Genomic DNA, 27,096 nt, shown 5'->3' on the forward strand with positions numbered 1-27,096 from the left:
CAACTGAAGCACCAAAAAAAAAAAGAGAGAACAAGGAGGAGAGAGAGAGAGAGAGAGAGAGAGAGAGAGAGAGAGAGAGAGAGAGAGAGAGAGAGAGAGAGAGAGAGAGACCATTAGAGTCCTGGAAAGGACATTGGAGCGTGACATGAAGGCCCAGGAGCGGACATTGGGGACAGATTTCAAAGATGGCAGCAGGCCGTGTTGGTTCAAGATCTACTGTGTCGGCCTTATGTATGAAGTTGAAGCACCAAGAGGATAAGTAAGTAAGAATAAGTGCACACTGTTATAGAATATACTTTAGGAGAAAAGCTAACAAAATAAAAAATGAAAAAAATAAACGTCTTCTTCCACGAATCAATAATTTTAATCAAATATTTTACAATTTTGACTAACATTATGCAATGTTTGACTGATTTATACGATTGTGACTGATGGTATACGAATTTTGACTGATCTTAAACGATTTTTGACGGATATAGCCTACAATTTTTGACAGAACTTATACAATTTTTGACTGATTTTATGCGAGTTTTGACCAATATTATTGGAAATTATCCAGAGCTGAAAAACTGAACCTACGAGGTCTTACCTCGAGGACAATAAGTTCTCGATTTTGGTTTAAAACTGTGTTATAACATCATATTCTCATATCTAAGAAAATTATGTAAGAATCCAAAATGGTTCCTTTGCGCAATTGATCATCAATGGTCAGATGTCGTTTTCGATCTGACTGTATTCTAATAGGGATTTAAAAGAAAGGGGGGTGGGGGGGGGGGCACTGTAATATTCTTGACAAAATCCCCCCCCCCCCCAAAAAAAAAAAAACCCAGGAAATTTAATAATAATAATAATAATAATAATAATAATAATAATAATAATAATAATAATAATAATAATAATAATAATAATAATAATAATAATAATAATAAATGTAAAGAACTTACTGTGTTGACACTCTTTGATTCCAGTTCAAAATGGTTGAAACAAAATCCAGCTGCTGAATTATTCGTTATATTTTATCTAATCCACACGAAGAAAATGAAACGGTCACTTGAACTATATTGGTCTCATTAATAAATTACATACCGTTGTGTGTCCTGTCCAGAGGATGCATTCACTGAATGGGTGAAATAATGGTCTGGTTAAATTATGGCTATTGGATGGTATGATAACCACTATAATAATTATTAAATCTATATCGTCAACGTTATGATATTATTATCTGAAGTATGTAACCCATTAACTGCCGTACTTTACAGAAAAACGTATTTAAAACTTTGGCCAGAAAACTCATACTTCGATATCGATCGATTTCAATAACCCTCATCTTAGGAAAAAACTAAGAAAAAAAAACAAAAACAAAACAAAAAAACCTCTGAAACCTTAGATATCCTTGAAGACTTTGCCAAGTTCCAGGTTTGAGGTTTTTTTGCCCAGACGAAGGTCATTTAAATAAATCGATATTTGAAGAATGAGTTTTCTGGCCAAATTTTGGGGTGGTTATAAGATCCACACAAAGAAATAACTGAGACAGTTGGATGGACGATATCAATGGCGGTATATACAATATAATTATTTGTTGTTGTATGTCTATTCCAGGGTCTGCCAGAAAATCCACTGTTAGAAAAATAATAAATAATAATGTTTATTCTATTGTATTCACAAGGTGGTTCCGAGATCCATAATATTATAACAAAGTAATTGAGAAGGTTGGCAGAACGATATCAGTGGCCCTATATAAAATACAATGATATGGTTTTGTATGTCTATTCCAGGGGATGACAGAAAATCCAACATTAGCAAAATAATAAATAATAATTTCTATTCTATTGTATTCACAGGGTGGTTACAAGATCCAAGAGTAATTGAGAAGCTTAACAGAACGACACCAGTGGCCGTATATAAAACACAATAATGCGGTTTTGTATGTCTTGTCCAAGCCTTGTCTATGGGAAACAGATCGATCTGATCAGATATGAGTGTCATTGGCACCTCTCTGTGTTTGTGTGTGTGTGTGTGGTTGTGTGTGTGTGTTTGTGTGTGTGTGTGTGTTTATGTCTGTGTTTGTGTATTGTGTTTATGTATGTCTGTCTCTGGGTGCTGTTGTTTTCACGTGCGACTTTGTTTGTGTTCGTGTCTGTGAATGAATTTGTAATGTAACTTATGTGTGTGTCTGTGTGTGTATGTTTGCCTGTGTGCTTGTGTGTATGATCGATGTATGCGTTCATGTCAGTGTGTCTTGTTTTTATTTGTGACTTTGATTGCTAGTTTTCATTTAAATTTGTGTATGTACGAGTTTATTTCTGTGTATTGACTGTGTGTGTATGTGTGTGTGTGGGTGGGTGGGTGTGTGTGTGAGAGAGAAAGAAAGAAAGAAAGAGAGAGAGAGAGAGAGAGAGAGAGAGAGAGAGAGAGAGAGTATGTGTTCGTGTGTGTGTGAGAGAGAGATAGAGTATGTATGAGTATGTGTGCGTGTGTGTGTGTGTGTGTGTGTGTGTTAATGGATACGCTAGATTAATCCCGAAGAATGGGCGGTGGTCCCCCCATTAAACTGGTGTGATTGAGTCTCTAATGATGAGAGGTGTAAAATTCAAAAGCCAACAATAAACAAACAAAGGATATATTAAAGAAAGACGACGACTTACGAATGATTAAAGATTGACGTGTTAAGCTTGACTGGTTTTAATTAAATATCGACACGCCCCTTTTTACCATTTTGTTATCATTTTTTCTTTTAATGGAGCTTCGAGATTTTATAAAGAGCAATATCTACAAATCGTGTTCAAAGCACTTTACAAGTGGTCCCTGGCAAACATCAACACTTGTAGTAACAACATGTCCCGTCCTACATGTTAAGTGTTGTTATTGACCAGGGAACCATTGTAAAGCGCTTTGAGCACGTTTAGTCGATATTGCGTTATACAGATGCTCTATTTTTTTAAAAACAGCTACACTAAGACTTGTAGTAACGTGTAGGACGGGAAATGATGCCTATTGGGCGATATCAGAATTATTTTTTTCCGAGAAAGACAACGCTGTTATTCATTTTACACCTGCGTATGTTGAGATAATGTGGGTTGAGAGCTGACTCAACTATGCGCCGCATAGAGCGGTACTTGAACTAAGTATTTTCTGATCCGAATGCGAGTGTTAAACCACGTGACCACATAGCCGCATGAAATTTACTAAGATTGATCCTTCTGTTTCATGCTCCAACTTCATAACCGTGGACAATAACCTGACAGGATTGCCAGATAATATTTTATAAATAATCCAGACCATTACAAAAATATAAAGGTTTTTAAAGCAGTAACCCAAATTTTCTGAAAAATTTCCAAAAATAAATAAATAAATACATAAATAAAATAAATAAATAAAGAATAAAAAATTGAAATTTTATATAGTGCAATATCCACTAAACATGCTCAAAGCGCCTTAAAAAGCGCCAACAGATGACATGCAGGTAATGACATGACGCCTTTTAGGCAATATTATATGAGAGAAAGTGAGAAAAGAGCCTTTTCCAAGGACTCAACTATGCGCCGAGCGAGGCTCCAACCAAGGATCGTTCGATACGGAAGCGTTTATCATACCACAAAACCACATAGTCGCACTTTCTCTAGCTGACCCTAATAGCTAGACATACATAGAAATTTCATCACAAGAGCAATGATAATAATAAAGATTGTTATCCAAAATGTGTTATTGTTATTGCATGAAATATTATGTAATTTTGAAATTTTCTTAGAGGCAAAATGCTCCAAAATTTAATCAAAAAATCCAAACTTAAAATGACAATCCAAAGACGTCAAAAATAATCCCCAAAAATAGGTGGTTTGGATTAAAATAATCCAACCTGGCAACCCAGTAACCTGAACGTCTTCTTCTTTAGAGGACTTAATTCTACTCGTTCATTCATCCGTAGAGTCCGCCACATTATTGGCCAATCACATAACAAAGCCCGGCCTGTTTGGGGCATGAGTGGATAAAGATCCCGCTGAGATCTGAATGAATAAAGGCTGTTTCCTTTTATGGTCGACTGTCCATTTTATTGCTGCCACTTTTTTTTTTTTTGGAGAAAATAGCTTGCTGAAAACCATTGCCGCTATAATGTGTTGATCTCGTCATCGAAAGTATGTTTTGGGGAAATATATGTAACTGGGCAATTCAATGCAAAAATTAAGAAAACACAAATAATCCAATTGGAAGAACAAGGTTGTCAACAGATTTCCGATTCCTCCAGTTTTGAAGTCTTCCAATTTGTCCGCTATCGGATCTGCCCAGTACTACGAAACATTCGTAGAAATACGAATTTTTGACTCCAGCTGCAGAACTTCATATGCGTCTTTGACTCAATAAATCTGATTAAAAATGAAGTTCTGCTGCCAGAGAACCAATATTTATGTTTAGATTGCACTGAAGGCCAAATAATAATTTGTAAAGCTATTTAGAGTGATTTTTCATTTGTTTCCCCCCGGAAGCTACGAATTTCTGAAATTTCAAGTAGGCAGCTCTGGCTAAATAATGATTTGACATGGTTTTTTATCCCTTTATATTTACATTAAATATATTTCAAAATTACGTTCGAGTTGTGACCGCCCATTAACTTTTTGCCACTCACTTTACTTGTGGTGTTCAGCTCATTTTTGTTTTAAGACTTCAGTTTTTAGTTTTGCGTGGCTCACTATTCCCCACTTTTCTAAACCCCAAGGAATGTCAAAATTATTAGTAGTCTAGATTGATCCTTGGAGAGATGGGATGAAATTCTCAAAGTTTGATGTAATCTGTAGATGACCCATTTTGATTTATGACAATGGGTAGCCTTTTCACTGCGATTCACTTGATATACCAATGTCTGGAATAGAGAATCAATCCCATGAAGGTTAAAATGACTCTTTTAACTAAGCTCCTGTGTAAAATATATGATTCTAAGAGTAGAATGAAGATGACGTCATTCAGGTCTTTGTTATTGTTTTTTTTTTATCCACGCTTATGAGTAATTCTCACTAAACTGTATTAACTAGTTTTCTGTGTTGGTCAATTATATGTCCGGATGGCAATGTTGTGAGTATCTTAGTCAAGCGCACATTATCGTATAGACCATGTCGGACATCAATGCTGAAGTCAATTCGATTCAGGTCGGGACTCATTGTAGACCTTTTATCTTTTGATATAAACCAAATATGATTTTTGCTTTGTATTAAAAATTGTGTATCCTTATTAGAGAAAATATATTCAAGACCTATCGGATTGGTCATTTGTTTTTGAACAAGACGGCATCTTCCGACACTATGTAGGAATTCAGAGCCGGAGTTTTTCCCGGTTGATAAAGCGTGAAACGGGCAATACCAATTGCTTGATATCATTTGGATAGGACGCTAGTCTATCGAAAAGTACTTTCCACCAAATCTAACAGACTCGTCTACCCATTCTCTGCTGGGTGGACAGAGGGTTCACCAAAAAATCTCGACCAAAGATCGATCTCGGTCCCCTTGTGTGTGGAGCGAGAGCTCTACCAACTGAGCTATCGGGAGCACCCCCCCCACCCCCTCACACTAGGTAAAACCACACTTAGTGTTACAAATTATGCAGTTTTTGTAGCAAATTCATGCTTCAATTTGCTGGTAGCTTACGTGCACATATTAGCAGGTCTGATAACAGAATGCAATTATAGATTCGACTTAACACTGGTGTAATGAACAATTTTTGAACATTGAGTCCATAATATAATGATTGGGTTATCAAGTCGGCAAAAAAGTCCACGCCGTTGGTAGCCCATACAACATCTTGCAAAATTGTCATAGTCACAAACTTAGAATGGCTAATCGGCATAACCACATTTAACATTTTGTTCTTTTAACTTTTGACAGCCTGTCCCATGCCCCTGTTAACATTTCTAAGTTTATCCCTAAAAGATCCCCCCCCCCCCTTTTTTTTTTTCAATTAATATTTTTCACCAATTTATCAATTTATCTTTGTTTCACACTATTCCGTGATGTTCACTTGCGTTTTCATCTGACAGATAATTTCCTTGTTCTTCTTCTTCTTCTTCTTCTTCTCTTCTTCTTCTTCTTCTTCTTCTTCTTTCTTCTTCTTCTTCTTCTTCTTCTTCTTCTTCTTCTTCTTCTTCTTCTTCTTCTTCTTCTTTTCTTCTTCTTCTTCTTCTTCTTCTTCTTCTTCTTCTTCTTCTTCTTCTTCTTCTTCTTCTTCTTCTTCTTCTTCTTCTTCTTCTTCTTCTTCTTCTTCTTCTTCTTCTTTTCTTTCTTCTTCTTCTTCTTCTTCTTCTTCTTCTTCTTCTTCTTCTTCTTCTTCTTCTTCTTCTTCTTCTTCTTTCTTCTTCTTCTTCTTTCTTCTTCTTCTTCTTCTTCTTCTTCTTCTTCTTCTTCTTCTTCTTTCTTCTTCTTCTTCTTCTTCTTCTTCTTCTTCTTCTTCTTCTTCTTCTTCTTCTTTCTCTTCTTCTTCTTCTTCTTCTTCTTCTTCTTCTTTCTTCTTCTTCTTCTTTATATTTTTTACTTATTCTTTTTTTTTTATTATTATTATTATTATTATTATTATATTATTATTATTATTATTATTATTATTATTATTATTATTATTTATTATTATTATTATTATTATTATTATTATTATTATTATTATTATTATTATTATTATTATTATTATTATTTATTATTATTAGTAGTAGTAGTAGTAGTAGTACTGCCGTGATATGAGAAAAAGACGCATAACGGGAAAACCTACTTTTTCAGGAAACGCAAAAAACTGTTTTACTTTATAACATTGTAACTATTGGCTCGAATCTAAAAGAATTAGTAGGTAATTAAAGAAAAAAATTTTTGTTATTTTATTCATGGAACTTGAAAACTAAAATATTTGTATTAACTGTGTAATTCACCAAAAAAGACCTTTTGCCAAATCCATGATTGAAAATTGATTGACACATGTCCTTGACAGAAAAACGCAAAAATATTTTGCGTCCATCGCACTTTCGGATGTGTATCCAGTGTGTGACAAACGGACGCATATTGTTTTTGCGTCTGTTTGTCATAGACATGGGCTAATTTAGCGGTAATGTGCATATTGATATACAGTGTCATGTGAGGACGCATATCGCCCAATGTTAAGCTATAATAAGCAAAAACATCATAATCACAGGTCCCTAGAATAATCGAAGGAAACTAATCAAAAATATATAGGATATCAAGCTGAACATGCTTTATTATTTCAGAACAATCGCACCAGTCATGTCAATTTTCATAATATTTTCATTTGCAGTGATTTGATTAGCATTATTTGTATAACTAGTACTAACTCTCTTTCTATCCCTCTGTCGTTGTAGTTCACTAACATGGAGTTTGCTTTTGTAATCATCGCTAATATTATCACATACATATTATACATTCCATCTCTTCTCTTTAGATAATGAATTGAATCATTACTTAGATGTTAAAATTGCATGCTCGTACACATTGTTTGGAAGAGCAACGTTTCCAACTAGTCAGTGAATGATGAAAGGACATTCACTTGTAGGATTTGCAAAGAATTTTACTCGTGGAGCTGGTTGGTAGGTCTATCCAGTACTTTCCTCTATTGGGGGTGGGGTGTCAAACCCACAAGTTGTTTCACGATCTCATCCTTCTTGTAAATCCTACACCCCTGGGTTTTGTACGAAACTTTGGCGTACAAACAAATCCGCGTTTCAGAATGTCACATTCGTTGAAGGTATCTTCTTCAAAGCTATTTTGAAGAAGAGTGTCTTTGGTGACACTCGCCTGAATTCAGCACAAACAATCTTAGCTAGGTAGGGACGATTGTCAGCTTTGCTCAACAGATAACTACTGACTCCAGAATCCCAGTTGGCAAAGTCATTAAACCTCAACGGCATTGTCTGGCAGCCTGCTTCTACGACACATTCTTCAAATTCATTGAGATCAAAGATTTTGCCGTCTTTCTGTCTCAGAACTCTTTGGATTCCGGCATGGGTGGAGTCAGCTGCCTTAAAAGTATGACCAGACTCGAAATAGTTGATTGTGATGGTGCTTGCTTTTGTAGTAGTCTAATCATTTACAAGATGAAGTAACATAGTATAAAGGGTACAATTTATATTTTGGGCGCTACAGTTATCCAGTCAGTGTCACAGATTCGGCATCACGCTTATATATTAGGTAAGAAGCTAATGCAAGGTCTTCATCTTTTCGTCCTAAAATTGATTCATTCCATATCACGGCAATGTCCTTTTCCCCTTTTTGCAGCCCACTGGTGCAAATGTCTCAATCTGCTTGTGAACATGATTCTGTTAAACTGATTCATTCTCGGCAGCAAAATTACTTTTTGCAGATCAACGACAAACACTGGATGGGCTGTGTTGGCGTTTTCGTTCTTGTCTGCATCCCGTTGATACCTCTCTCTAGCATTTCTGTATTGTGTCCGATGGATGATTTTTCGGCACACCGTTCACACCTTTCTTCACAGTTGCATAGTTGTTTGTGCAACAAGAAGGACTTACATTTTTTCACATTCTTCTTGAACAAGTAGATACGGCTTGTGAGATGTTAAGTTCTTTAACTGCAGAATAGTAGTTTCTTTGATATGGATTTTCCAGTGACTGCGCAAAAGTTTTCGTGCATATCATTGATGATCAGATCAGATGGTAAATATCTCCTGAAAGGCGCGTGTTCACGTCTATAATGAAAAAAAAGCCCGTTTTATATTTCTCTATGTGTTCATGGATAATGCTGTGGTCAATCTTGTGCCAGGGAATATGACGTCCACGATTGTCAACAAGGGGTACCTCTATGCCATTGTTTTCGTTAACACCGACATCCTTGAAAATGCTCCTTATCAGTTTGCCATTATTAGCTTTGAATCCGAGAGTAGTAAGGAAGAACTTTTTGCACACGGGATGGAAGACTCCATCTTCCTGTTTCATTTTATATTTGCATGTACATGAATAGGCAATTTTCTCCTTGGAAATAATGCCTTCGCCCTGATCTCTGCATTCTGTTTTACTTACCCAAGTCCGTACAAATTTGCGCTGGTCCTTCCAATCCTCTCCCCAAAACATCTGTTAAGCTCCCGTCGCTGGTAACTCTGAGAATCTGTCACGGCCTTTTTTTTGGAGCAGGTCGGCGCACAACCTTCCAAGACCGAATGCGTTTCTCTCATTCGCAAAAGCTTGTGTATTTCCTAGACTGCTTTTTGTATCGGCGTCTTGTGATTTCTCTTTTTTGAGTGAGTAGACACTGTCTCTATTTCTAGATCTGGTGTAATTATTGTTTCACTCTGCTATCATGGTCTCTATAATCGATGACATACCTGGAACATGCTCTCCTTCAGATATTTCTCCTAAACCGGTAAAGGATGCCGGCGTGGTAGTTTCGGACAAATACTCTTCCTCTTCAGCAAATGGAACTCTAGGGGCAGTGGTTACGGCGATAATATATTTAGAAGCAAGTTCCAAATACATTTCAAATTCTGAGTCACTATCTAAACTTTGTTTCTCAATGGTAAATTCAACACAAAATCTATATCGTTTGCATGTGCTTCTTTAATCTCAACAGCCAGTTTACGTGCTTCTACTGCAGATTTTCGTATCGGTGTTGAAGTAAACCTATCTAGCTTGTCTCCTCCGTTTTTCTTGTTGTCCGTGGTTTCTTTAAATCTTTTCCTCTCTGCTTTTATGACACTCATACATCATGTAATTCCTCCTGATAGAGGTTTCACTGTTGATCTGAGCTAGCTGTTTCAATGGAATGTCAATATCTGAATCACTGGAGTCTGATTGTCATGATTTATTTAATCTCGGTTGGCTGAGGTGGAGGTACCGGTGGTTCTTTTAGGGTTTCGATCATATCTGATGAAAGAGATATAAATATGGATATTCAAAAATTGAACGGGAGTGGACTTATTCATTAAAATAATCTTTATCATAAAGTAACGTTGTTATGATATGATATTGAGTTACAGTTGCTTGCTTTTCCCAAAAGAATATTGAAACAGGTTATTGAGGGCTAATTGAATGCATAGCTAGAGACTTATTGTCTCAGTAGTTAAGGTTTTCACTTTGATTCAGAAGGTACCGAGTCCAACACAGTCCAAGGTTGGTTTTCAGGCCCGATTGGTTTTATTATTTTTCCCACTGTCCTAATCCCAAGCAAGGGGGTTGCGCAGTTTGGTCAAATTCCAATGGAAAGGTGGGGGTGCGCACTTTAGTAGAAAGCCGGGGGAGATGGGGGGGGGGGGGGGGCATTTTCACCAAAGAAGGGGGTTTGACCGAAGAATTCAACCACAGCAAACTACAGGGACTGTATTTTGTCTATTTGAGAATGAATTTTAAGTTTAATAAGATCAAAAGAAGGGAGGGGAGGTTCGTGAAAATTCCGAAAATTAATGGATTGGGGGTGGGCGACTATTTGATACACTAGAATACTACTACTACTACTACTACTACTACTACTACTACTACTACTACTACTACTACTACTACTACTACTACTACTACTACTACTACTACTACTACTACTACTACGACTACTACGACTACTACTACTACTACTACTACTCCGACTACTACTACTACTCCGACTACTACTACTACTACTACTGCTACTACTACTACTACTACTACTACTACTACTACTACTACTACTACTACTACTACTACTACTGATACTACTACTACTACTACTACTACTACTACTACTACTACTACTACTACTACTACTACTACTACTAATGTACATACAAACGCTTTAACTGCTACTACTAATACGACTACTACTTGTTCTACAACTTCTACTTTCATAGTGATATAACGATGATGATTATAATAATAACATTAATATTAATAATTGTCATCATAAATATAGTACATGTAGTAACAATAACAGTAATGCTATTAGTGTAAATCAACATTTGTCTAAGTTAAATATCACAAACACAGATAAACCGTCAATAGCAAATAATTATTAAACATCCTCACTAATATATGACAAGTACTTATATGATTATATACATAGAATCTTTGATCACTTGAATAGGAAGAAGATAAAACTCACCCGAGGAAATGAAGAATTCACACCAAAACAAGTTACTCGTACGTCCTTGATGATTGACTATTTGATGAAAATTGGAGAACAATGATATGTTCTTTTCACCGTCACCAGTCGTAATACAAACGGACGCATATATCTTAATTTTTGGAGAGTATCTTGGCAAAAAGTCGCATATCCGAAATGCGTCTTTTTGTGAAAGACAAATTATGTCATTCGGTGGACGAATAAGAGAAAAAGACGCATATTACAAAATGCGACCTTCTGTCATATCCACATTCAATATGCGTCGATCTGTCATTCCTCGAAACGAATTTAAACCAAATTAGGTCAAGTCGCATATTTTCAAAATGAAACAGTTTTTTTATTTATAACGATTGAGTTACCAAACCCAGATAGAAAAATGCGCCTTTCTCTCAAGTATGTGAATCTCAGAAAATGTCAATTTGACCTAGATACCGATATGCGTCTTTCTTCCCTATCACGGCAGAGTAGTAGTAGCAGCAGTAGTAGTAGTAGTAGTAGTAGTAGTAGTAGTAGTAGTAGTAGTAGTAGAAGTAGTAGTAGTAGTAGTAGTAGTAGTAGTAGTAGTAGTAGTAGGCTAGTAGTAGTAGTAGTATTAGATGTATCATCACCATGAAAAGAAAGCATATTTGTAACTTCAAATTATTATCATATGATGTAGCACGTTATCAAGGTCACGTTAAAATAAGACAAAAAACTAAAAATTAATTTTTATTTTTTTATTTTATTATTATCATTTTTTTTTTTTATTATTTGTTTTTTTTTTTGTTTTTTTTTTTTTTTTTTTTTTGGGGGGGGGGGGGGGGGGGGGGGGGTTCCGGTACGCTCAACCTCCTCGCGTTTTCCGGGCATCAGACCTTTTTTTGCTCCAACTATCTAAGAATATCGCGCCTCAATTGCTGTTTGACACCTTTCGGTCACCATATTACCCAATCTGTGTCAGGAGGGTCACCATCCCTTCACGGGTAAACTACTTCCGGGTCATAAAGTCCCACGGGGATTAATGCTTTCAAAGGGCGACAAACAAGGAGATCTGTAGAGGGCTTGAGTCTTGAGGTGTCACTCACCAATTGTTGCCCACTGAGACAATGGCTGGTTTTCTTGCACGTCTTATTTCCGGGTTCATGTTTAACCTTGTTTTATAATTCTTTGTTTCGTTTATTCCGATAATCAGAGACATGTTTTATAAATACCTCGGACATGATCGTATGATCCTTTCGGTGTGAGGTTCTGTAGATGGTAGGTGTCGCGTTCGACAACAACAGAGAACACAGAGATGAGACTCAAGAACTTCTTGGGGTGTTTTGTATTATATCCAACGTGTGATCGACAATATTATTAGTGTTTGTCATTAATTTGATAAAATGAAGGTAGGTGTGGATTAGAATAAAAAAAGCACTAACTAAAGGTTATTTACATTTATGTATAAGGTATACCCACGGTTGAGGCATATACTGTTAAATAAATCTAATATAACAATAGTCAAATGAAATGATTACTTCAATTTTTATAACAAAGAAAGTTTATGTGGACGTTTCGGGTTTCCCCTTTGTCAATAGTAGAGAAGAATCTTAGATGAGAGAATGACCTTGTTAAGGCGCGGCTATGTGGTCTAGTGGTATGACACTTGCTTTCTGATCGGAAGGTCCTGGGTTTGAGCGTCGCTCGGCGCATAGTTGAGTTCTTGGAACAGGCTCTTTACTCACATTATCTCACTATACTCAGGTGTATAATGAATACCTGGCCGTTAACAGCGTCTCAGTCCCAAAAAAATGTAATGTCACGTCCTACATGTTAAGTGATGCTGTTGGCCTGGGACCCACCCCTTGTAAAACGCTTGGAGCACGTTTAATGGATATTTCTCTATATAAAAGCTCACGCATTTTAAAAGGTGGATTGAGTTGTTTGTTCACCTCAAGAACGCCATTCTCTCATCCTTCTTTCGTCTCTGGTGTTTTATTCATTGACAAAAGGGAAACCAAAAAGACCAAATTATCTACCCTTCCTTTAACAGAATTTTCCATTCCATAATAATATGACTATTGTTCTATATTATTGTGCGGCTATGTGGTCTTGTGGTATGCCAGTCGATTTCGGATCGAACGGTCCTGGAATCTAGCCACACTAGGCGCATAGTTGAGTCTTGGAAAATGATTTTTACTCATATCATCTCACCGTACTCAGGTGTAAAATTAGTAATGGGCATTTCACGGCGTTGTGTGTGTGTGTCTCTGTCGGAATAAAATGTATTATCGCCCAACAGGCTTCACGCCTCGTTCTACATATTACGGTGTGCTATCAGTCAGAGACCCTCTGTAAAGCGCTTTGTGCACATTTAGTGGAAATCGCGTTATATAAAGGCTCACGTTTTTTCATTTAAAAAAATACAATTAGCAATGCTTTGTTTAGTTATGGAAACATATTTCCATTTCACACAGCGCACGTTGCCTGTTAGGCGTTCTCTTACATCATTACTCTTATGATATCCCCATCGCAGAGGAAGATAAGAGGTGTAAAATGTCTTGCCAAAGACACAACTCTGGAACCAAAGATTTTGAAATCAATGCCACCCATGTGGTTGAAAAAAAAAACACAAAAAAACTTGACCTTTTATAAAGTGCAATCTCTACTAAACGTGCTCAAAGCGCTTTACATAGGATCTCTGACCAACAGCAACACGTAACATGTAGAACGAGACATGACGCCTTTTACGCGATAATACATTGTTTTTCGACAGAGATAACACTGTTAACTGCCAGGAACTCATTTCACACCGCAGCATGGTAAGAGAATATGAGTAACAGCCTTTTCCAAGGACTCAACTATGCGCCGAGCGAGGCTCGAATCGAGGACCTTCCGATCCGAAAGCGAGTGTCATACCACAAGACCACATAGCCGGCGCACTCCATCCATTTTGACGTCACGTGACTTTCCTCCAGCAATTCTGAAGCTGAACACGCTCACGCGAAAATCAAGCGGTTGGTAAGGTCCATATACCAATGTAGTGATTTTAAAAGATCGAATTCCTCAGACTTATTGGTGCTACGAGTATAGGTAAAATACTAACAATATTTGTCAGCAAAATCAAACATTTCGACAGACAAAACTATGTGTAATCTTTAATGTTTATAGTCTGATTGATATGATTTAGTGAGAAATAATCACTAACAGGCTGAGTGACGTCATCTTCGTTCCATCTATAATATGATGAACTCCTTTATTTCACAGATCCCTTGCCTATTGTTAGTATTTTGTACCATAACATGCATCTGGACAAGGGTACCAGTAATCAAGGCAAAGGTATTGGGAGATACTGAGATCAAGGTAAACTAATCGATGGTTCCAGGGTTATTGAGCATGAACCAATCAGACTATTTTCTGCCATTTCGCTAGTTCCGTCTTTCCACTTCACTATGTATTTGCAGTCAAAGAAAAGGCCTGGCAAACATCCCTTTGATGATGATGACGATGATGATGATGATGGTGATGATAATGATGATGATAATAATAACTTAATAATGATTACTATTATTGTAAAGATGCTGATGCTGATGATGTGATAATGATGATGATGATGATAATAATAATAATAATAATAATAATAATAATAATAATAATAATAATAATAATAAATATATAATAATAATAATATAATAATAATAATATAATAATATAATAATAATAATAATAATAATAATAATAATAATAATAATAATAATAAATAAATAAATAATAATAATAATAATAATAATAATAATAATATAATAATAATAATAATAATAATAATAATAATAATATAATAATAATAATAATAATAATAAATAATAATATATATATAATAATAATAATAATAATATAATAATAATAATAATAATAATAATAATAATAATAATAATAATAATAATAATATAATAATAATAATATAATAATAATAATAATAATATAATATATAATAATAATAATAATAATAATAATAATAATAATAATAATATAATAATATAATAATAATAATAATAATATGATGATATAATATGATGATGATAGATATGATGATGATGATGATGATGATGATGATGGGATGATGATGATGATGATGATGATGATGATGATGATGATGTGATGATGATGATGATGATGATGATGATGATGATGATGATGATGATGATGATGATGATGGTGATGATGATGATGATGATGAAGAAGAAGAAGAAGAAGAAAAAGAAGAAAAAGAATGATAATGATAACATTTATGATGGTAATGTCAATAAAAGTGATAACATTAACAATTATTTTCACTTCAGTCTTTAGGACCACAACCGTTCAGTAAAGAAAATGCAATCCCTCCAGAAAACGAAAGAGACCCCATTTCAATTACAAACGAAGAATTAGACATAAAAACCTCCGACCGGGATCTGTCGAAATACAAGAACATCGATGATGAGAACAATCAACTCAATCTAACTCTAAACCTGCTTCCGTCCTTCAACAACCAAACATCTCCCGTGTTCCGTGCGTCTGGAGACACGACACGACCTGCCCAAGGTGCAGACGGGAAACCGTCGGTCGTCAAGAAACCTTCTGGAACTCTTTACGTAGATTCCGTCCACATTTTTCAAGACAGGACATCGTCGTCTTTGAGAATGGCAGGAGCGCCTGGATGTAAGATAGATGAAGATTTAGATGACGATGACAACGATGATATTCATCAACTATCTGGAAGTCAGTTTGGGTTTCCAAAGTAAGTATTATGAAATTTATTGATCTTAAAAAAACAAAACAAACAACAACAATAAAATAAAAAACCAGAAGAAAAATAAAACAGATTAAAAAAAAACAAAACCCAACAACATTACGCAATGTTCGGCTATAATGTGGTCTTATGGAATGGATCGGGAGGTCCTGGCAAGGAGTCCCGCTCTCAGAGGCACATATATGAGTCTTTGGAAAAAGGCTCTTTATTCACATTCTCTCATCATACTCGGGTGTAAAATGAGTACCTGGCCGTCAACAGTTTTGTGTCTGTCGAAAAAAAAGTACTATAACATAATATATTACTATCATCATCATCATCATCATCATTGCCTTTTTCACCCTGGGTCAGGGTATAGGCCACAGACAATCAGTTTCCATCCTTCTCTATCCTGAGCTAACTTTTTTGTTTTTATCTCGTTCCATGTCTTATCACTTCTCTGTATAGCAGCTCTTTTAACTCTTCTCCATGTTCCTCGTGGCCTTCCCCTTGATCTTCTGCCCTGAGGTTTACAGTCCAATACTTTCTTTGTTAGCATATAACTATAGCAGGCCTAATGTCTTGTCCTACATGTAAAACGTTGTTGTTGGCTCGGGACCCCTGTAATACGAGTAGATCACGTTTAGCGTTATACAATTGCTCTAGCTTTGAATTTTAATCCGCTTTTCCCAAGAACCAAAGGGGGTATAATCGACGTTTACATATATGTAGGTCTGACATCCGAATCCACTTATGGGCCTAGTTTAACAATGTAATAAACAATATTTTGCATCATTTTTTGTTGTTGTTGAGATTTCCAATACAACAATGAGCCCATAAAAATTGTGTTATCAGTTCGAATCGGGTAAAATAAAATTCTTCCCTAAGTCTTTTCTAGCACTGATTATCATTTGAGTGGAGTTATGAGTTTTTTCATTTCAAACATTATTCGATTAAACCCATTTTGTGTGTGTGCGCGCGCGCGTGTGTGTGTGTATGTGCGGCTCTGTGGTCTTGTGGTATGGCACTCGCTCTCGGATCGGAAGGTCCCAAGTTCAAGCCTCGGACGCCGCATAGTTGAGTCCTTGGAAAATACTCTTTACTAACCTTCTCTCATCGTACTCAGGTGTAAAATGAGTACCTGGCCGTTAACATTGTTGTCTCTGTCGGAACCCCCCTCCAATATCGCTTTACAGACGTCATGTCTCATTTTACATGTTACGTGTTGCTGTTTGGTCACGACCCTTTGTAAAGCACTTTGAGCACGTTTAGTGAACATTGCTCTATATAAAAAGCTCAATTTTTATTATATTTTTTGTTACACCTTAACCAGTTATATCTAAATGTGCCGCTATGGGGTCTTGAGGTGTAATACTCGCCTTTGGTTTGGACGGTTTTGGGTTCGAATCACGCTCTGAGCGACACACAATTGAGCCCTTGAAACGCGTTTAGAGGATGTTGCGTTATATAAAACCTCGCGATTTGGGATTTTAAACATTTTTTGGGGGGTTTCTTTGTTTTCAACTGCTGCACTTTGGAAAGAAATTATATCTAAAAATTGGCCAGAAAACTTTCCTTCAAATATCGATTGATGTAAATGATCTTCAGCTCGTCAAAAACTCTTAAACCAAAGACTTCGCGGTTTGATAGCTTGTGCCGTGGTGTGGGTTATTTAAATCAATGGACGTTTGAAAGACGAGTTTTTTTTTTACCAAATTTTTTGAATAGGAGTTTTTTTTTTCTAGAGTAAACAGTTAACTGGTTAATCATTGAAGTAAAGATACACACAACATTTATATGAATATCAAATTAGGAAACAAGGGAGGAGGCACAGGTGTAAGACAAAGATCTGAACGAGTGTATATGAAAGGTGCCAGACAAAGCAAGACGGAAAAATACCAGAAAAATAACCATAAGAAAAAGCAGTTTACCTCGACTGGGTATCAAATCTCAGACCTTCTGATTGCTTGTCGGACGTGCTACTATTAAACCACAGAGACTCCTTGAGTTGCAATATGGCAATGTCAATGTATTTGAATATCTGTTCACACAGCAATGTGTATATTACAAAGGGAAATAACCGGAATTTTAAATGTTTGTCTTCCACCCTGGTATAATACCGAAATAAAATTGAATGGATTAGCCAGGAGGCGGGCAGAAAGAAAATGGCTCAAGTCCAGAGATGCTGTCGATAAGAAGCGATACATCGCGGCTAGAAATGATGCAAAAGCCGTCAATTTCAGGGCCAAAAAGAAATTCTATGAAGAAAGCCTCAAAAACGTGGGACGTTCGAGACAATTCTTTGCCTTGACCAAGGAACTGCTGGGACAACAGACGCAACCAGCTCTCCCATCTTTAATCGATCGTGCAGATCTACCAACTCGCTTTGGTCAATATTTTAAAGAAAAAACGGATAACATCAGGAAAGAATTGTCATCTGAATCGATCCATACAACATTTGACACGTTTCATGGTGATTCATTAACACATTTTTCAAAGATTACTGAAGCTGACTTATGTGATTGCATTATGTCGTCTCCAACTAAAAGTTGTGATTTAGACCCCTTAAATACTGCCATTTTAAAAAAATGCATTGATGTAATTTTAACACCATTTACATGTATTGTTAATAATTCGTTGCAGTCAGGTGCTGTACCAGACATTTACAAAGTTGCTCATGTCAAACCCTTTTGAAAAAACCTGATCTCGATAAAGAGAACTTAAAAAACTATCGCCCTGTCTCTAATCTTCCTTTTCTCTCTAAGATCTTAGAAAAGCTTGTTTTGAAACAATTACTGTCTCATCTTAAAAATAATTGTCTTGAAGAAAAATTTCAGTCTGCTTATAGGCAACATCATTCGACGGAAACCGCACTTGTTAGGGTTGTTAATGATCTCCTCTCTGTTATAGACAATGGTTCATGTTCTTTGCTGAATTTGCTTGACCTATCGTCTGCTTTTGATACTATTGATCACAATCTTCTTCTCAAACGTCTTGAAATTACTTATGGCGTGTCTGGTGCAGCGCTTGATTGGTTTAGGTCATATTTGTTTAATCGTAAACAGATTATTACGGTGGATGAATATAGATTGGAGGAAATCTTTCTTGATTGTGGGGTTCCCCAGGGTTCAGTACTTGGACCCGTTCTTTTTGTTTTGTACGTTGGCCCTCTGTCTAAAATCATCAGAAGTTTTGGTCTGTCTTACCATCAATACGCTGATGATACGCAATTGTACTGCGTTTCCAATACGAGAAATTTACAAGAAGTATCAGCCAATAGTAAAAATTGTATCCAAAGTGTTAAGAAATGGATGAATGAGAACAGACTGAAACTGAATGATGATAAGACGGAGGTGCTGTATGTGGGGAACAGGAAGTGGAAAAGTGAAACAGATTTGAAGTTGGGGGATGCCTCTATTCAAATTGTTGACAAAGTGAAAAACCTTGGCACATTCTTAGACTCTGGACTGTCGATGGAGCATCAGGTTAATAATTTGGTTAGATCTCTCTTTTTCCAACTAAAAAGATTGCTTCCATTAGACGGTTCATATCTGAGGATGTGACCAAGCGCCTGGTTGTGTCCCTCGTACTATCGAAATTGGATTATTGTAATGCTCTGTTGTTTGGCGTTTCGCAATACAATCTGAAACGTCTTCAGATTGTCCAAAACAGCGCTGCCAGACTAGTATTCATGAAGCGTAGGTGCGACTCTGCCGGACCTCTACTTCATGACCTGCATTGGCTGCCTGTTGGGAAAAGAATTAAATTCAAAGCTTGTGTTTTAGTGTATCGTTGTCTTGAAGGTACTGCCCCTTCCTACCTTTCAGAACTAATTGAAAGATATTCAAAACCCTGCCCCTTACGTTCGGCCAGTGATTCCACAAAACTAGTTGTCCCTCGAATTCGGAAAAATGCTGGAATGAGATCCTTTTCTCATTTCGGACCCTCTATTTGGAACGCCTTACCGCAGAGCATTCGTGAAAAAGAATCTTTGTCTATTTTTAAACGTTCGCTTAAAACATATTTGTTTCGATTTTAGTAGATGGTATGAGAAGCAAGATAGGTTTGGTTTGTGTTGTGTGTTGTGTTGTGTGTGTGTGTATGTGTGTGTGTGTGTTTGTGTGTGTGAATGAGTATGTTTCAGCCAAAGTAATTTGTAATTTAAGCGCTTAGAGTCTGGTGTCTCGGAGTTATAGCGCTATATAAGTTTTCAGCATTATTATTATTATTATTATTATTATTATTCCAATCAACAAATTTAAGTGCTGTTATCTACCTTTGCCAAACAAAAAAAAAAAAAAGAAAACAAAAAAAGGAAAATAAATGAATACACGAATACACAATATAAAAATCAAGAATTGTTTTTTAAATTGACATTTATAAAGTGCCTTTTCTCTGATTTACCATCCTCTATGCCCTTTAAAATGATTCGTTTATTTTCTCAGTGGGTCATATGGAATAAAATCTAAATTTCATACTGTACCAGTCGCATAACGGGCGTCCTTTATCTGCACTGCCCATGGCTAGGTACTTATTCACACCCGAGAGTAATTTTTATTAAGTGCAATCCTCAAGACAATAATTTCGGCACCAGAATCATTATTATCAACCCGGCCACTGATCACGCTTTACATCGATTGACTTTTGCGACAATAGGATTCAATAGTCTGATGTCACATCTGCCCAGTCACGAGTTTCTTGGCTCTAAACAAAAAAAATCTGTACTTTTTATTCTTCATGCTGGCTAGAACTTTTTCACATTTCATGTGATCAGAATGTATAAAAGTTAAAACATGATCAGATTTATAATGTTTTTCTCCTATGGATACACTTTTATGCTCGTCGGAGAAGTATTTCATACTGTTCTGATAGTTTAGAACCAGTTACTACGTTACTATGCGTCATTATAAGGGAATTGACGTCACGACTTTTGCCAATTGAGACGCCGTTTGCTTAGTCATCTAGCTACATTCCTTAATGCAAATTATTATATAATTCCTTCCAATTTATTCATCTTTTCAGATCAATCGTCAACAAGGCACTTGAAGACTCACCGTTCAAATCCGTTCTCAATGCGTTAGCAAGGCTACATTATTTCTTCGAACATCAAGACACGGACGTAAGAGATACTCAAAATGTACACCCATCCCAACGTGTGCCAGCTTTTCCAGAATTTGCTTCACCGTCAAAGAATTTCAAGAACTTTGATGACAACAGTGACAAATCTTACTCAGAGATTAATGATAATAATTACAATGTTTTCATACCGTATCATTCAGAGAAAAGAACAGGCACCAACCAAATAGTTAGCAACCCATTTACATCACCTGGAGGCTACCAAAATGATTTTAGTTCATTTGGGAGCAACGATGATAACGTTGATAAATTTGCACCTCATCTTCTAGAGGGATCGGCGTTCAGCTCTGAAGTTAAACCATCAAATGACAACAAGATTGGCGATAACAACAGCATCAACAACAACAACAACAATAATAACAATTACAACAACAGCAACAATAGTAATAACAACAACGACAGCAACAACAATCTAATTAACGATTATGAGAAGGAAGAAGACAACAATAACAGTGATATATCTGATATTCCATCAACTTCACGGAAAGATGGCAGCTCGACAAAAACATCAATTCTAGCTCAAGAAAATTATGGTATTGATGTCAATACCGGAAAAAACAATTTTGGCTTTCAAAACAACAATCCAATCCAACCTTCTAACAACCTATTTAGCAAGTATCTACCGGATGTAAGTGGCGCTGACTCCTGGGACGTGGCTACAGTCGGGGGATTCGACAATTACTACAACTACAATAATAACCAAAGATCTCTTCCATACCAAGGAACCAACAAGCTGTCCGGAATAATGAAAACACTTTTCCCACCAAAGAAATCCGAAAATCTTCCGGAGATTTCAGGGTTAAAAGACTTGATTCCAACTACCAATCCCGTCATCAAATATTCCGATAAACAAAAATCTAACGTAGACAGTCCTTTTGAATTCAATATCAAATCTATTTTTGGATCTCTACCCGGATCTAACACTGGGCAAAGTCGTAGGGATTCTCCTGAATTCAACTCAGCACTTGGTAAAGGCCTGGCAGGATCCAATGATATCGGCCTCAGAAATGTCCAACCAGATCAGTTACCTGTATCAATTGGGTCAAACCAAGGTGGTTCAAGTGGTAATTTTGGGGGGTTTGGGGGTGCCAGTACCAATTACATACCATCCAGTTATGATAATAAAGGAGGAAAATTGAAAGGACCTGGAGTGGCGAGCGACTATAATGAGATACGATTTGCCCAGTACAGAACTCGAAGAAAGAAGAGAGAAACAAGGTACGTGCTCATTTTAATGTCTTCATTGAAGAGTGGTTATCCAAAGCCAGTTATCTCCGTTTCCCCATTTTGAAGATATTGAAGATCAATTCTACTGAAATCTCTCTAAATACCTGTCATTTTATTGTGGTAAAACCTATTTTGATATCAGTTTAAGGGCAATCTTATTATGCATATGCAGTTGGTGCCTAAAATAAAGTTATCTTTCAATTTAGCCTATGGAGATTAGAAAATCTATTAAAAGATCTGTCAATAAAATATAACTGTCCTTCAGAGCCATCTGGCCAATAGAGCCGGATTTTATCCCAGTTTCTATACCGTGTAGCGGGTAGATATATCGCTTGCTATCATTTGGATAGGATGGAAGTCAATTGCAAAGTACTTTCACCTGATCTTACAGACCTAGCTACCCAATCGCTGCTGGGTGTGCATTGGTGGAATAAGAAGGTCAGACAAAAATTTCAACTTCATTTGGAATCGATCTCCTTGTGTGTAAACAGAGTGCTCTATTAACTGGGATATTGAAACTCCTAACCATTCTTGAATAAATAAAGAAATAAATAAATAAATAAATAAATAAATAAATAAATAAATAAATAAATAAATAAATAAATAAATAAATAAATAAATAACGAACTAACTAACTAACTAAATAAATAAATAAATAAATAATATTCCCTTAATTCATCCCATAGAAGAAATTTGTCTTTAGGGCCTAGTCCAAGGGAAAACTGTAATAACCCAGGCATCAGCCGCAGTGCAGCGCCGCAAAATGAGCTAGGGCGAGGTGACTTGCTCAAGGCCACAGAACGTAGCAGCGGGTGATCGAACTGGGTACCTTTCGGGTACGAAGCAAAGACCGTACCGCTGAGCCACATAAAGGAAAGATTTCACTATTACACTGAGAGTCAACTGTTTCATTGTAATTAAGGAATATATATTGCCAACGATTTGATGAAATTCAAAACAGGAATTTATCGCTAATCAAAATATTTAAAAGCCCATTTAATTTTAATACACTCTGACTAATAATTTCTTACGCATGTTTTCACTGTATTATTTAAAGGCCGGAGCAATACGTTCCTAATGTCTTATGTCAGAGGATTAAGGGAGATAACCGGTTGTCTACGACGTAAACATGACGTCAGAACTCTGCATAATCAATTGCTGTAAAATAAGTTCAAACCACGGGAGACAATCCGATTAAATTGAGATGCTAAATCCACGCATTATCCAACATTCTAGCTGGCTTTGTTGTAAAATCCAAAAACAAAACTGGAGTTTTTATAGAGCGCAATATCCACTAAATGTGCTCAAAGATCTTTACAAAGGGCCCCTGATCAACAGCAACACATAGCATGTAGAACTGGACATGACGTCTGTTAGGTGATGTTACATTCTTTTTCCGACAGGTGTAAAATTAATACCTGTCATGTAAAAGCTGAGATCTTATATGAAAAAAAGGAGCAGCGTGGCTCAGCGGTACGGTCTTTGCTTCGTACCCGAAAGGTACCGAGTTTGATCACCCGCCGCTGCGCTGTATGGCCTTGATCAAGTCACCTCGCCCTAACTCAATTTGCGGTGCTGCACTGCGGTTGACGCCGAGGTTATTCCAGTCTTCTCTAGGAATAAATCCTAAAGAAAAATGTCCCCTTAGGGATGAATAGAGGGAACTTTTTGTTTTTGTCTTTGTTCTTTGATTTACTCACATATTCTCACTATACTCAGGTGTAAAATGAATACCTGACAGGTAAAAGTGTTGATCTCATAGGGCAAAATATAGTTGAGCCTTGCAAGCGTCATATCTTTCGTTTTTACAAATTAATAAATGTTGTCGTTGGTCGGGGATTCCATGTAAAGCGCTCTGAGCTTATTAGTGAATCTTTTTTTTTTCATTTTTGTTGTTGTTGAAAAAGTAGTCCTTTAGAGCCATTAGACCTATTGATCCAGAGCTTTTTGAGATTTGTGAAGTGTGAAACGGACAATAGCAATTGCTTGCTACCCTTTAGATAGGACGAAGTCTATCGCATTGTACTTTTTCGTTACATCTAACAGACCGGGCAACCCCAAAACCCTAATTGGTAAAAATGGGAAGCAGAAAAAATCTCAAATTCACCCGGGTGGATATCGGTTTCTGGTGCGTAAAGCGATTGAGCGCTCTACCAACAGAGCTACAAACTAAATCTTGCGCTATGTAAAAGTTTACTATAATATGTTTCTTTTCATTCCCAGCGCCAATTCGCCGTCATCGAGGGACACATGTGAGACAAACCATCAGGTACTAAGACAGTACCAGAACCACGGGGGTGCTTGCTTTGTAGTCATGCCTGAGGTACAAGAGATTCAATTTGCCATTTGCTCGTAAGTGTCAAACAATATAATTGAAGATTTGGTCTTTTTTAATTATCATCTTTTTGAAAACTATATTAACGACAACGCAAACAACGTAGAAATATCAACTACAGCAGGTAGCGTTATATCTACAAGTACTACTACTGCTACTACTACTACTACTACTACTACTACTACTACTACTACTACTACTACTACTACTACTACTACTACTACTACTACTACTACTGCTGCTGCTGCTGCTACTACTACTACTACTACTACTACTACTACTACTACTACTACTACTTCTATTACTACTACTGCTACTACTACTACTACTACTACTACTACTACTACTACTACTACTACTACTACTACTGCTACTGCTACTACTACTACTACTACTTCTACTACTACTACTACTACTACTACTACTACTACTACTACTACTACTACCAGAAGATGATTTCTTATTGTCAATTAAAAAAAATATCTATTATCTTTTTTGTCTGTATTCATTGATTTATTCATAAAATATAATTCCGCCTTATTCTATTTTCCATCATTTTCATTATGAGTCACCAATCGCGGCTAATGATCACGCTTTAACTGATGCCAAGCTCGTGAAAATATTGTGATTATAACCGAATTATTCCTTTTTAAATCACTTTTTTTGTTAATCAATGTCACTCCTCCAGAAAATCACCCTGTTCAGGCTGTCCTGTAAAAGGAGGAATCAGTCGATGCCAAGCTGTCAAGGTTCCGATGTGGGTGTGGGCGTATTGCGAGTCAGGCCCGAACGCTGGCAGTGTAGCACCAGACAAGGTGCATGTGTCAGTGGCTTGTACATGCAAGATCACATACTGTAGGCAGATCCCTCTTGGAAGAAGTTGACGCCCATCCCAGGACATGGATTCACCTCCCCCCTCCATCTCTCTCTCTCTCTATCTCTCTTTCTCTCTCTCTCTCTCTCTATCTCTCTCTTTCTCTCTCTCTCTCTCTCTCTCTCTCTCTCTATCTATCTATCTATGTATCTATCTATCTTTCTCTCTTCTATTCTGACCACTCTATCCACCCAGTTGAGTCTGCTAAATTTGGCGGAAAGTACTTTAGGATAGACTAGTGTCCTATCAAAGGATAGCAAGCAATTGCCATTGTCTGTTTCACACTATATAAACCGAGATAAACTCCTTCTCCATGGGCCAAATGCCTCCGAAGGACTTCATTTAAGATCATTAACATTATGTGAGACTTGTCTCTTACGATAATACGCAAAATCCATAACGGTATACAAAACCCTGCATTATGTTGTAATTCGGAAGCCAAAAGTATACAAAATGTGACCCACCGGCTCAAAACAGTATTATGTCAGGGTGAAGAAAAAACTTCTGTCGTGATTATAATAGAATAAATGTGATTATAGAGTAATTATAACCGGTAATGTGAGGTAACTTGGTCTTCAAGAAAAAAAAAATACGGAGTTGACGTCACTAAGCACTTTGTTATTTATTTTTTTTGTGTGTGATTAGTTCTCATTAAAATATCTCAATCAGATTATAAACGTTAGTGTTTATGCAGTTTTATGTGCTGGTATATATAATTTGGCAGGCGGATGTTGTGAGTATTTTACTTAAGCGCATTCCATTAAATTGAAAAAAAAAAAATGAGTTCTTGCTTGTGACCATAAAATCAATGGCTAGCTTTTAAGGCAATCCAACATTATAACAGTTTGAGAGGGCGGGTCACAAAAATTACCAGATGATTTCTAAATGTATTTTTTAAACCAACATTGTTTATAAAACAAAAAATGTATTTTTCACATTGTTTAATATGAATAGTTTATATTTCGCTATTCTTATTCCTCAACTATTTATTATGGTTCCCACCATTCATTAATGTCTGCAATAAGTTTTGTTTTATTTTTGCAAACTGTAGTTAAATGTAGTAAAATAAGATTGGTATTAAGGTCAACAAACATGTTAAATAACAAAATATATTATATATTTCCTTTCCTTGTTTACCTAAAGAAGGCCAAAGGCCGAAACGTCGTTTACTTTGTTTTGTATCTTTTACAAGAGTCATTTTTACTCCCTTTATCTTAATATACATTGTCAATAACGTCTAGTTGTATTTTTACCATACATTATACTGCCTGAAAAAGAAAGAGAAGAAGAAAATAATAGAAAGGTTCAGGTAAAAGAAATTAGCGTTTTAATCAAAACCTTGATCATAATGATTTACAATCTTCTAAAGATTTCCATTTTTGTTTGTCGGCTGCATTGGACATTATAATTTACATCACGAGCAATCAAACATATGTCTCAAACGGTAATATATCGGTGTAAACATGATGCTAAACAGCAATTTTGAAATTAAATAAATGGATGATCAGAAAATTTAGATTCTTATTTATTGCCAGTTTAAGATACTGCTATAATCATTATCCTCAACAAAATATACAAATCTTTCCCAAGTCAAAAAGAAAAGACCCTTGATTCAATTTTCGACAAATTTCCCGACAGTATACCGTTTTGAGGATGTGCGTTTCATATAATATTTTTTTAAAAAACGTATTAATGAAATACATATTGTGAGTTAAATACC

General features: G+C 36.2%; 2 protein-coding genes across 2 annotated transcripts in view; one reads left to right on the forward strand and one right to left on the reverse strand.

The window, feature by feature from the left end:
* Nucleotides 1-8,929, reverse strand: part of LOC144971772 (uncharacterized) — a 47,114-nt gene extending 38,185 nt beyond the window's left edge. Inside the window, exons 1-3 of the mRNA XM_078912845.1 lie at nt 8,792-8,929; nt 7,773-8,056; nt 945-1,017 (exon numbers count right to left, since the gene is read on the reverse strand). Of these exons, the coding sequence (XP_078768971.1) occupies nt 945-1,017; nt 7,773-8,056; nt 8,792-8,929 (495 nt within the window). The remainder of the gene's footprint in view (nt 1-944; nt 1,018-7,772; nt 8,057-8,791) is intronic.
* A 3,356-nt stretch (nt 8,930-12,285) lies between these two features.
* LOC144970565 (uncharacterized) lies at nt 12,286-26,156 on the forward strand. Its single transcript, XM_078910331.1, has 6 exons — nt 12,286-12,445; nt 14,304-14,399; nt 15,377-15,813; nt 20,827-22,158; nt 24,391-24,519; nt 25,191-26,156. Exons 1-6 carry the CDS (start codon nt 12,440-12,442, stop codon nt 25,384-25,386), a joined length of 2,196 nt encoding a protein of 731 aa, XP_078766457.1. The 5' UTR covers nt 12,286-12,439; the 3' UTR covers nt 25,387-26,156.
* The last annotated feature ends 940 nt before the right edge of the window (nt 26,157-27,096 follow it).

The sequence above is a fragment of the Berghia stephanieae genome, chromosome 4 (assembly GCF_034508935.2).
Source record: "Berghia stephanieae isolate SIO BIC M18660-M18661 chromosome 4, UCSD_Bste_1.3, whole genome shotgun sequence".
NCBI classification, from domain to species: Eukaryota; Metazoa; Mollusca; class Gastropoda; order Nudibranchia; family Aeolidiidae; genus Berghia; species Berghia stephanieae.

What these genes read in the sequence shown, in the direction of transcription:
- LOC144970565 (XM_078910331.1), top strand. An exon ending in TGGGAGATACTGAGATCAAG is followed by an intron (nt 14,400 to 15,376) that starts GTAAACTAATCG and finishes TTTTCACTTCAG; the next exon opens with TCTTTAGGACCACAACCGTT. An exon ending in AGTCAGTTTGGGTTTCCAAA is followed by an intron (nt 15,814 to 20,826) that starts GTAAGTATTATG and finishes TCATCTTTTCAG; the next exon opens with ATCAATCGTCAACAAGGCAC.